This window comes from Cricetulus griseus, assembly GCF_003668045.3.
Source record: "Cricetulus griseus strain 17A/GY chromosome 1 unlocalized genomic scaffold, alternate assembly CriGri-PICRH-1.0 chr1_1, whole genome shotgun sequence".
Taxonomy (NCBI): Eukaryota; Metazoa; Chordata; class Mammalia; order Rodentia; family Cricetidae; genus Cricetulus; species Cricetulus griseus.
This window is the reverse complement of record NW_023276807.1, coordinates 261,478,290-261,491,215: the sequence shown is the minus strand read 5'-3', so window position 1 is coordinate 261,491,215 and position 12,926 is coordinate 261,478,290. Positions and strand designations below refer to the sequence as shown.

General features: G+C 36.1%; 1 protein-coding gene across 1 annotated transcript; it reads left to right on the top strand.

The window, feature by feature from the left end:
* The first annotated feature begins 732 nt into the window (after positions 1-732).
* Slitrk6 (SLIT and NTRK like family member 6) lies at positions 733-7,559 on the top strand. The gene is made up of 2 exons (XM_027393957.2): positions 733-1,213; positions 3,870-7,559. The coding sequence occupies exon 2, from the start codon at positions 3,894-3,896 to the stop codon at positions 6,414-6,416; it is 2,523 nt and encodes an 840-aa protein (XP_027249758.1). The 5' UTR covers positions 733-1,213; positions 3,870-3,893; the 3' UTR covers positions 6,417-7,559.
* The last annotated feature ends 5,367 nt before the right edge of the window (positions 7,560-12,926 follow it).

The following is a 12,926-nucleotide window of genomic DNA, read 5'->3' as shown; positions in this document are numbered from 1 at the left end:
GATGGAATTTTCTATTTTGGGATGTGTCATTCAGCTTACAAACAAATTTCAATAATATTATATATTTAAATATCTTTTAAAACAATTGTATTTAAATTATAAACATAAATCAAAAAAAAAGGGATGGAGCAACAGCACCAAATTTTTAGCTTCTTTATAAAGCATTAGCTCTTGAGGAACAAAATAATGTAGACTGAAACCTAGAGTCACACATAAGGCTTTTGATTGATTTTATTTTAAAGAATAAGAAAAAAACACATTCTTCAGGGAAGTGTTTTGTGTTAGCATTTTAAAATTTAATTAGTGTCCAATTTCAACTCCCAACAATAGCCTTAAAATGACAGGGAGAAACTGTTCTGCAGTCAGCATGCTTGTCACTTCAGTGTACGTGTGTGTGTGTGTGTGTGTGTGTGTGTGTGTGTGTGTGTGTGTGTAGTACACTGCTGTGAAAGAAAATATTCTAACGCTGTACTATTCAGCTTTCTTTCACAATAAAATACATTATCGAGCATTTAAAGCCACGTGTGTATTTCCATTGAAATGCATGTGTTCTCCATTCTGTACAAAGCAGTGGAGAGACCGTTTGCAGAAATAGGAGGAGTTGAACAGTCCCAAGGTGGAGCTGTCTCCTGTGTTATATGACACTGGCAGATTAAAGCCCTTCTGATGGGGAAGGGCTTAAAGGCTGAGTCAAAAGCCAAGAAGTCTCTTTATTTACGCCTACCTCCCAGTCCTTGGCAATCTGACTAATAACAATCTGAGCTAACTAGAAAGACCAGAAGGGGAGGAACTGAGCATTGCAGCAGTCTGGATCTCCAACCAGAGAAAGCAAGAGTGGGCACCCCCAGCTCTGCAAAACATCCTGTTTATTTACGGTACTCAGCAGCTTGTCAATGGTTAACTATATGCAAGACAAAGTCAGCATAGCTGTGAAGTATGCCGTGAATATTAATTGGGAGAAGAAGGACTATGGCTTCAGGATGCTCCAGCATGTTCTCTGCCTGCAACACTTCCAATGAAAATAAGTGCTCACTGTTTTGTCTTTGACCAGATGTTTGAACTTTTTGAAGCTGCAGGACGTAATGAAAAGTGATCTTTGAGGAGTGAGTGCACTGTGCTTGGTGTTTCCTTTTTAAATAAAGGAACTGATTGACTTTGGACAGCTCTTCGAGCTGCGCATTTCAGAGAGTGCCAGGAAGTGTCTGCTTTACAGGTAAGAGGAATGCTTCCAGCCATTTGTTATATTGATGTATGCATGATCATGAAACGAGTGAATCTCTCTCTCTCTCTCTCTCTCTCTCTCTCTCTCTCTCTCTCTCTCTCTCTCTCTCTCTCTCTCTCTCTCTCTCTCTCTCTCTCTCTCTCTCTCTCTCTCTCTCTCTCTCTCTCTCTCTCTCTCTCTCTCCCTCTCTCTCCTTCTCCTTAAAGGATACTCAGTTTCATTTTTGTTCACTGGCCAAGCTTGCACTGTAGCAGATGCCTGTTCTCCTGGGCAACGGGCATTTAGTTCAACAGCTGGGTAGGAAAGAGCCGAATATCATAATATGTCATTATTTCCTTTAAAACATGTGGTTTGTGATGAGAAACTAAAAGTGTGTGCCTCCTGCAGAAAGATTAAATGATACTGTTGAATTTCAAGTATGGGCCAAATGCTAGATGATGCTTTGAACTTTGCATGATACTTTGATAAAGGTTCTGTCATGGAAATATGCATTCTTTGAAAATATCTACATGGAGTTGTGGCTATTTTAAGATTATGTTAGATATGAGAGCTAGAAATTCATTCTTGAAAACTGTATATTTCTGAAATGATTGCCAATCCTTCCATGCACATTGTTAATAGCATAAGTTGTTTATAAGATAAAAATAAGCTGTTGACATCTGGAAAATATTTACTGTTTTCTAAGGATGTTGCAGTTGATGAAATAAATCAAAGTCCTTGTTAGTAATTTATGAATTACTTAGAGTTTTTGTGAGCCAAGGCACAAGCTGAAGGCTCCAAAACAAGCTTCTTAGTTGTGAGCAGAGCACTCGGGATTGTTTAAAATCAGTCCGTCTCCCTGTGGAAATATAAAACCTCCTAACTTTGCCTTGACACGCAAAGGCTTTCTATTGCTTTGTTCCTTCAGTTGCCTTTTGCCTTCCAGAAACTTTGGACCATAAGTTTCCAAGGAAACAATATATTTCCAGAGTTCACAGATTACTTATTCACAGATTAAGCCTTATTGACTAAATATGACATATTTTCTCTGATTGCAAATTTATTCTAATCAATGTGAGTATTCATGTTTTTATCTGCAAAAACTGAAAGCATTTATCATTTTGTAGTGCTCTATAGTTGTGAAATATGGTGTTTTTTCTTTCAATTTCATTTACCTACTTGTGGTTCAGATATTTAAAGAAAGGAAAAAGTTTTTATGTATTTAGCAGTATATGTGTTTGTCACTGCAGGTATTTCAAAGTGAGTCTGTCTGAGATTACTAATTGAGACCTACTGCTTGTAAATTTGTGGGGATTGAGAAATATGCAGTATAACTATGGTATCATTTTGAAGCAACTTAGGAGTATCCTAAAACAGTTTAAATGAGTACAGTTTATTTCAGAGCTCATTGTTTGAAATTGCTTGCCTTCTTGAAGGCATAATTATGTGATAAGTGGTGGCATTCAATGTCCTCTTGCCTGCTTAGTGTGTCCTTTGCAAGTCACTAGCCAGACCTTGATGTGAGGTATTGTTGTTGGTTTTTTTTACAGTATACTGAAAAGAATGTTAGGGATTGTTTTCTTTTTGTTTAGTTAAGTTTTTTACTTCACTCATGATAAAATTAAAAAGTAGCAAGAAGTATCGCATATGTAGAAATCCAAAAGAAACTGGGTAACTCCTTTGAAATGTGGGTATTCTTAAGCATATATATATTGGATACTCAGAAGTATGTATGAACTATCTCAGAAAGAAGAGACAAAACTGAGTCATTTTTGCCATGCGCATTTCTATTATGTAAGAAGAGACAAATCTTCCTGTATCTTATAAAATGAATTGTCTATAGTGTGCATATATTATGCAGAAAACAGATCAAGTTAAAACATAGATATGTTTGTACATGACTAAGTTCAGGCTCCCTATAAACAAACATGCACACACACACACTCACAGCAACACACACACACACACACACACACACACACAATTGAATGACTCACAGCAATCAGAAATGATATTTCCTTTTATTGATTCCCCCCTTTTCCTGTTGCCCTTTCTATATCTTTGTTATGTCCCTTTGAAGCTTAACATCAAGGCACAATACAAATACTTATCATAAGAAATAAAAAAGTGAATAATTCTTTCTGTTTTTACATATGGATCAAGGGTAATGGATGAAAGAGGTTGTCCTGGGCAATCAAAAGAGGCAGCCACTAAATGGAAGAGTGGAGAAAGTATGGGTAATGTGTGTGTGTGTGTGTGTGTGTGTGTGTGTGTGTGTGTGTGTTTATGGCATTCACGGTTATTTGTTGAAAGGAAAAATAAGAGAAGGTATCAAGGTATATTCTCATATTCCATTTTGGACATGATGAAGAGTTGGTTAACCAGGAAGGAATTGTCTTATTTATGAATAGCAGTATCATTAGCACTTGAGATCAAAAGTGCTATATAGCATTATAAATGATAATTGTCCTAAATCTTGAGCAATATGCAAGTTAAAGTTAACTATACAGCTTTGTATAAATTAACTATTATTTAAGTACTAAAAAGGATATGTAGATACAACAAACTATTCATAGTTGCACAGTAGTTTTCTTTGTATATGAAAACCTGTCAGACACATCTCCCTGCTTTTACCCATTGAAATCCCTTGTTATTGCATTTTTTACAGAGTCATATCCAATCATAGGACAACATGAAGCTGTGGATTCAACTCCTTTATCCAGCTCTCCTTACCTGTCTCTCTTTACAGTCCCAATCACCAATGCCCTCAGTCAGAGGTTCTTGTGACACTCTTTGCAACTGTGAAGAGAAAGATGGCATAATGCTAATAAATTGTGAAGAAAGGGGCATCAATAAATTATCCCAAATAAGCGTGCTACCATCGCGACCTTTCCAGTTAAGCTTATTAAACAATGACTTGACAGTGCTTCACACCAATGCCTTTTCTGGCCTTGCCAACGCTCTCTCAATACATCTCGGATTTAACAACATTGCAGATATTGAGACTGGGGCATTTAATGGCCTAGGGCTTCTTAAGCAACTCCATATCAATCACAATTCTTTGGAAATTCTCAAGGAGGATACCTTTCATGGTTTGGAAAACCTGGAATTCTTGCAGGCTGATAATAATTTTATTACAGTTATTGAACCAAGTGCCTTCAGCAAGCTCAATAGGCTAAAAGTGTTGATTTTAAATGATAATGCTATCGAGAGTCTTCCTCCAAACATATTTCGATTTGTTCCTTTAACCCATCTAGATCTTCGTGGAAATCAGTTGCAAACATTGCCTTATGTTGGTTTTTTGGAACACATTGGACGGATATTGGATCTCCAGTTGGAGGACAATAAGTGGGCCTGTAATTGTGAAATACTACAGCTAAAAAACTGGTTAGAAAACATGCCTCCACAGTCCATAATTGGTGATGTTGTATGCAACAGCCCTCCACTTTTCAAAGGGAATATACTCAGTCGCCTGAAAAAGGAATCTATTTGTCCTACACCACCAGTGTATGAAGAACATGAGGATCCATCAGGATCTTTGCTGGCCATAACATCTTCAACAAGTGACAGCCGCCTATCAGCCAAGAATACATCCATTTTAAAACAACCTACCAAAGCACCAGGCTTGATACCTTACCTTACAAAGCCATCCACTCAGCTTCCAGTACCATACTGTCCTATTCCTTGCAACTGCAAAGTTCTCTCCCCATCGGGACTTCTAATCCACTGTCAAGAGCGCAATATTGAAAGCTTGTCAGATCTACAACCTCCTCCACAAAATCCTAGAAAGCTGATTCTTGCAGGCAATATTATTCATACCTTAATGAAGTCTGATCTGATGGAATACTTCACTTTGGAAATGCTTCACTTGGGAAACAATCGCATTGAAGTTCTTGAAGAAGGATCATTTATGAATCTAACAAGACTACAGAAGCTCTATCTCAATGGTAATCATCTGACCAAACTAAACAAAGGCATGTTCCTCGGTCTTCAGAGCCTTGAGTATTTGTATCTTGAATACAACGCAGTAAAGGAAATATTACCAGGGACCTTCAACCCAATGCCTAGACTGAAAGTTCTTTATTTAAATAACAACCTCCTTCAAGTTTTACCACCACATATTTTTTTAGGTGTTCCTCTAACTAGAGTAAATCTTAAAACAAACCAATTCACCCATTTACCTGTAAGTAATATCTTAGATGACCTTGACTTACTGGTCCAGATTGACCTTGAGGATAACCCCTGGGACTGCTCCTGTGACCTGGTTGGATTGCAACAATGGTTACACAAACTTGGCAAAAACACCCTGACAGATGATATCCTCTGCACTTCTCCTGGGCATCTTGACAAAAAGGAATTAAAAGCCCTCAACAGTGAACTTCTTTGCCCTGGTTTAGTGAACAACCCTTCCTTGCCAACTCAGACTAGTTACATTATGTTGACTTCTCCCACAACAGCAACAGATCCAGCTGGAACTATTTTAAGTTCTCTCACTGATGCGGTCCCCCTATCAGTTCTCATATTAGGACTTCTGATTGTGTTCATAACTATTGTGTTCTGTGCCGCAGGGATTATAGTTCTTGTCCTTCACCGTAGGCGAAGATATAAAAAGAAAAAAGGAGATGAGCAAATGAGAGACAACAGTCCTGTACATTTGCATTACAGCATGTATGGTCATAAAACAACTCACCATACAACTGAAAGGCCCTCTGCCTCTCTCTACGAGCAACACATGGTGAGCCCTATGCTTCACGTCTACAGAAGTCCATCCTTTGGTCCCAAGCATTTGGAAGAAGTAGAAGAAAGTAATGATAAGGAAGGAAATGAGGCAAAACCTCTTCAGAGGAGCCTGCTAGAACGGGAAAACCATTCACCACTCACAGGTTCAAATGTGAAATACAAAACTGCAGACCAATCAACAGACTTTTTATCCTTTCAGGATGCAAGCTCATTATATAGGAACATTTTGGAGAAAGAAAGGGAACTCCAGCAACTGGGTATCACTGAGTACATAAGAAAAAACATTGCTCAGCTCCAGCCCGATGTGGAAATCAACTACCCTGGAGCCCATGAGGAACTGAAGCTAATGGAAACCCTGATGTACTCAAGACCGAGGAAGGTGATGGTGGAACAGACTAAAAATGAGTATTTTGAGCTCAAAGCTAACTTGCATGCCGAACCTGACTATTTAGAAGTCTTGGAGCAACAAACATAGATGTGTTGTTTATGGGCTTTTGTAGAAATGCTGTGCTTCTGTCTTAAGTCCAAATCTTGGAAGTAAGTGCCTTACATGAATGTCATCAATCAGAATTCAGCACAGCTGGAATCCTATGGGAGAAGAAAGGGAAACTCAGGGAACATTAAGGAAGCCATGGCATTATCTTCAGGCACTTTAGCCTGTTCCAAATAAAACAAGTCTTTGCATATAACTGATGCAAGGATTATAGTAGTATTGCTCCATATGTTTAAAAGTCTTTCATAGAATTGGGCTTAAACTCCTATAAAGGGTTGACTATCAAAATAGCTCCAGGTTTCTTGAATACTTTATCCATGGCTGAATAAAATTTGGATTTCTTCAGTTAAGAATATAGCTGTATATTTAAGTATATATATAAATAATATGTAAGAGATGTATTCATAACCAATACATATGCCAGAAATTTGCATTGTCAAAAACACTAAATTTTCTTACAATAAATGCAAAGGGAACTGGAACTTAAATTTACAAATGGCAATAGCAAATAAAAAATGTAAATTTGTATTTATGTGGGCCATTACTGATTCATAATTTTCAATGAAGGATGAATAAGCAAATGTCACTTCGAAACTTTCAGAATTAAAACACAGATGACTAATAGTTCATGTGGGATAAATAAGCAAATGTTAGTTTTCACTAGACATTTTGTGTGTATGTTCTTGCTGTAAAGCTGCTGTAAAACTAAAGTATGTCATTTGTGTTAAGCATTCTTTCCTTGGAATATTTTTCAAAAGCTACTGATATTATACTATATATATGATTAGAGCACTTAGTAAATTTGTTTCTTTTCATAGTGTTAGTCATTTGTACAACTGGATGAAATGATAGGAATATGTCTTTTGCAGCAAGTAATTCAAAGATATAAAATGAATAGCAAAGATTATTTTATTTTTACTGATATACACTGATAGATACAATAGGCTATTAGCAAAAGATATGTCTACAGGTAAGTGTTCTGAGTTGCCTCAGGAGAGGGACAGTGTAGCTTTATTTTACAAGAAGGTATCACCAGATTTCTATGAAGTATTTATTCTGTACAGTTTTGTATATTTTTGGTTCACAAAAATAATTATTCTTGGGTGCCTTTTAAGAAAATTAAAATTACTGCTCACTACAATAAAACTAAAATGAAAACTATTTTCAAATGTGTTTCAGTAATTATTCTGAGCTGTGATTCAATCATGTCATGATTATCACCTTAGTATATGGTCTAGACATGGGAAAGGAGGGTTCAGTTGATGTATGCACACAAGTGCTTTGTTCAACAGAGAGAAACAGAGAGAAACAGAGAGACAGAGAGAGACAGAGATAGAAAATTTCCTATGAATGATACTTAACCAAACTTAAAATAAGAGTTTACTTATTCATTTCTATTCATAGTTTGCACATATTAGCTTCCATTAAGACAAAGGCTTCCATCAATCCATCAATGTAATTGAGTTCTGTGTTTTTAAACATTGCAATCCCAGGCTCTTGTTAAGAGAGAGAGAGAGACCATTTTATATAAGGAAGTACTTTGTCCATTCATTTAACAATATATTTGAGTGAAGTCTGAGTGTTCTACTAGGTTTTTCACCTTTTGCTACTCATGTTTTTTCCCTAACTGTCAGTTCTGTGAGGCCTGTGCCCAAAGGTTTGAAAACTAGATCTGAGTCATATGTGTAATCACATTCAGTAGATTTGAATTGTGAATTATTTTGTACATGAATGGAATCAATACTTTAAAAGCTCATTGTAAATCAAAATCTTTTTATTATTTTCCCCAAATATGCTTTTGTTTTTGTTTCCAGGTAAGAATTTCTAGTTAAAATTCATGTATATGAAGAATGCTATATATTTATGAAGAAAAATTACTCAGCAAAGTAATCAGCATTTCTCCAAGGAGGGGGTTTACACATTACACACTGAAGCAAAGGACAAAGCTTGCCTTTTAGAGAAGCAAATATGTTATCATATTTCTCCTACTCAGTTGAGTTTCTGCCAATATTTTTTCCATTTTTGTATTTTTTAAATTTCATTTTATATTCCAACCACAGTTCTCCCTCCCACACTGACTAACTTCCTCCCACCCTTCCCCCAGTCCACTCCTCCTCATGGCTAAAGACTCCCATGAGGAATCAACATAGTCTGTTCTGCCAATATTTTACCCCAATCATATTCACAGATGTATTAGCAAGATTTAAAAATTTCCATGCCTTGGGGACCTTTGGAGAGCCTCCATGCATGCAAGATTATACATGCATGGATAAAAACATGCATTTGAGAACATACTTCTCTTTTCAGTTGGGTTACATTTCTACATTGCTGAAGTTAATAGTCTTAATTTTTCAACTCAAAATCAAGAGGAACAAACTTATTTATGAAATCATGTAAGTACATGCCTTAGGTTAAAGATAACCCAAAGATTAAAGACAGCAAAAACTTCATACAAATTTAAAGGTCATGGGAATCATTATAGCTTCCAAAGTTTACAATGTTTTAAGTAATTAAATATGTCTTTCATAGTCAATATTCTTTTGTGTTTTATTTTCCTACTAATTATTGATTAATATCTCCAATGTGTTTCTATCATCTTTGAGAATCTTTCAAATCTTTAAATCTTTTATTTATATTCTCATTTCTATTAAAGACAATGAAAACTGTTACATTACTTATTTGAGATGTCAGCTTGGTCTCTGGAACTAATAGATTAACCCAGAGGTCCAACTCTTATTTCATTGCTTCCATCTTTACCATGTAAGTTGTTCACCTGAAGGCAATTAATTACATGAGGTTAACTATTTGTTTCAATCCGAAATTATCCTGTTTTCATTGTCTATCACAATGTATCTCGAGTCATGTAGAGAAATTGAGTTTCTGTGCTATACTGACAGTAGTATAATATCATTGTGGCATCAGCATTTTTAATTCTGTCTTAATTTATTATATGTAAGTTAGATGCAGATTTGTGTGAAAAGTCACATTTTTCAGCAAATAACATTCAAATCCTTGTAACTTTAGGGCAGCGTCTTCTGCACATTTCCATGGGACAGAAATTTTAAAAGGAAGAATTACATCAATGATGTTGCCTTTTTACAACAACCTCCTGTAATCTGGTAGGGAGAAAGCCTCTTTTACTGATGTCATGTTAAGTAAACTGAAGCATCATCTAAGCTGCCTTAAGCTGCCTTGATGCCTTGGCCAACTAATTCGAAAGGCTCAGGATTTGAAGCAGGATTGGAAGCGTGACATGTATAAACCCTTTTTCATTAATGTGATGTTTTTGGAGTAATGGCTTATAACTGTGCATATAAATATAGGACTTTGCTCCCAACCTATACATTGATGTCTATTAATTGAGATACATATATATGACCTCTATTTGTTCAAATATATATGTATTTGTGGCATTTTTAATAGATCAAATGTATACACAATGAGATAAAATTTCTATACAATATGTATTTGGAGCTGTTTATAGATGGTAGTGATAATCTCAATATACTTACAATTAATTGCACTTGTTTTCTCTGATTACTATCAGATGAATAATCAAAATCACTTTGGAAGAGGAGGAGACTAATTACCTGCTGGCTTTTTAATCATGTATCCACAGAATTTTCAATAATGTTTGTCACATATTTGATTATCTGTGAAATGATCATAAGAAACATTCTCTCAATGAAAAGAGAATTATTTGTGTCTATAAACATGCTATTTAGGTATTTTGTCAGGTGCAAAAAAGTCTTTACAAACTATGGGAAAAATCCCTTCTATTTCTCTTGCCCTTGGAATACTTGTTCAAAATGACAAGGTTTTAATGTAAATGGAGAAATCTGAATATTGCTGGTCCAACCTAAAGTCTTGTACCTGGGAGACAAATAAAAACGTTCCTTGATGACCTAGGAATAGACACATGATTAAAAACACAGGATTCAAAAATCCCATGTTCACTGGGCATTGGTGGCCCACACCTTTAATCCCAGCACTCAGGAGGCAGAGGCAGGCGGATCTCTGTGAGTTCGAGGCCAGCCTGGTCTCCAGAGCAAGTGCCAGGATAGGCTCCAAAGCCACACAGAGAAACCCTGTCCCAAAAAACCAAAAAAAAAAAAAAATCCCATATTCATTTCTAACTTTGCAAACACTGATATGTTCTCTTGGGTTCATATCTGAAGATATGACTCAAATATAGTACCTAATTCATGTTTACCTGGAGTTACAGCAATTACAATATTAAATTATTTTGTCTAATGACTAATTATTTATGGAAACTAACATTTTTCAGCCTTATGGTTGCAATTACTTATTGAAGGTGTATTTATATTTATTATATACAAGGCCATTCTTACATGTTTATAACAGGGAAGCCAGCTAGATGTGAACTCTTCTTCTAGCTGCTTTGAAAGCATAATCAAATAGACCAGTAGTCTTCTGTTACTAAATTTCTCTCAGCAGAAAGGAAACATTTCAAAACAACAAATTGAAGACACACAGGCCTGCATTTCTGACGTAAAGTATTTACAAGTGGACACATTTAAAATAGAGTACTTTGTTCCTAATTTTAAAACATAGAGTGCAGGAGTTGTGATCTTATAATATTTTCATCTTCATTTCCTTTACCTTTTTAACCAAAAAAACTTCCTTATGTAAGGATTGGTAATTTTAAATGATTATCTTATGTAAGAATTTCTGAAAACTTTAATCTCACTTCATTAAGAAAGTATATACAAAATGATAATGTTCTTGAAATTATTTGATTGTAATGGACTTTACTATCTACAGGAAAATCAACATTAGTGCTCATGTATGTTAATTATTTTCCTGGTATTCTGAGGAATTCAAATATACAGAAGTCCTTGTTAATTTATATCAATCATATGTTTACATAGCAACATATAATAAAAGAAGGAAGTTCACACTAAAGTGCATCACATCTTGGCCTCTATGATGGTAGCTACTTTTAAACTGTAAGGCAGTAAATAAGTTGACTTTGACCAATTCTGAACCTTCCTAATGCTGTAACCCTTAAGTATATTTCCTCATGTTGTGGAGATCCCAACTAAAAAAAAATATTTTCATTGCTATTTCATAACTGTAGTGTTGGCACTGTTATGCATTGTATATAACTATCTGATATGCAGGATATCTGATATGACCCCGAATGTATCCTGAAGCACAGACTGAAAAAACACTGCCTTAGATAATATAGCTGGTAAGAGAAAGAACTTCTGAGTAAGAGCCATGGTTTGCTGCTGTGGTTGACCCATTTTCTTTGTTTGATTCTTAGAGTAGTGGTGGTTGCCACCCACCTGTGGGCTATAGGTGGTATTTATGAGAGTATTTTAAGGGACACTGGAATCACAGAAATGCAATGTCGATATTTTCCTACTATGTTTAGTATATATTGAGACAATATTTTATTAAAGGAAAAACCTGATGTCTAACCAATATTAACAATAGCTTGCATAGATCTATGCCATTCAAAATTAGGTATTATTACATTTTAGGCAATGTTTGTAAAAGATTAATAATGTGATTGAAAATTTGTCACTGTAGCAGACAGGCAACAATTGTGTAGTATTTTCTGCAAGTTCTGAAATTGTTATCCATCAATATCTATTTCTTTTTCAAAAACTATTTTTAAGAATGAAATTTTGCCCTCCTCTTCCACCACCACCCCCAGGGTCTTGATTTACTCAGGAGATCTTATCTATTTCCCCTTCCCAGGGGGTCCATGTATGTCTCTCATAGGCTCCTCCTTGTTACCTACCTTCTCTGATGTTGTAGACTATAGGCCAATTATCTTTTGCTTTATTAGGGGAGAAGGGGAGGGAGAGGAGACCATAAGGGAACAGGATGGTTTAACCTTCTGGAATGACATAGAAGGAGAGCAAGGAAAGAGATATCTTGATAGAGGGAGCCATTATAGGATTAAGGAGAAAGCTGGCACTAGGGAAATTCCATGGAATCCACAAGTATGACCCCAACTAAGAATCAAAGCAATAGTGGAGAGACTACCTTAAATGCCCTTCCCCTGTAATCATATTGAGGACTACCTTAATTGTTATCATAGAACCTTCTTCATCCAGTAACTGATGGAAGCAGATGCAGATATCCACAGCTAAACATAGGGCAGAGCTCTCAGTTCTAGTTAAAGAGAGGGAGGATCGATAATTATGAACAAATTGGTCCAAACCACGATGGGGAAACCCAAATAAACAGCTGATCTGAACTAGAGGGAGATAACTGACTCTTGACTGACAGCTGGGGAACCTGCTTAGGACTGAACTCAGTCCTCTGAATGTGGTTGATTGTTTATGAGCCCACTGGCAGTGGGACCAGGATTTATCTCTAGTGGATAAACTGACATTTTGGAGCCCATTCCCTATGGAGTGAAACCTTCCTCAGACTAGATACATAGGGGAGAGCTTTGGCCCTGCTTCAATGTCATGTGACAGACTTTGTTGATGCCTCCATGGGAGGCCTCAC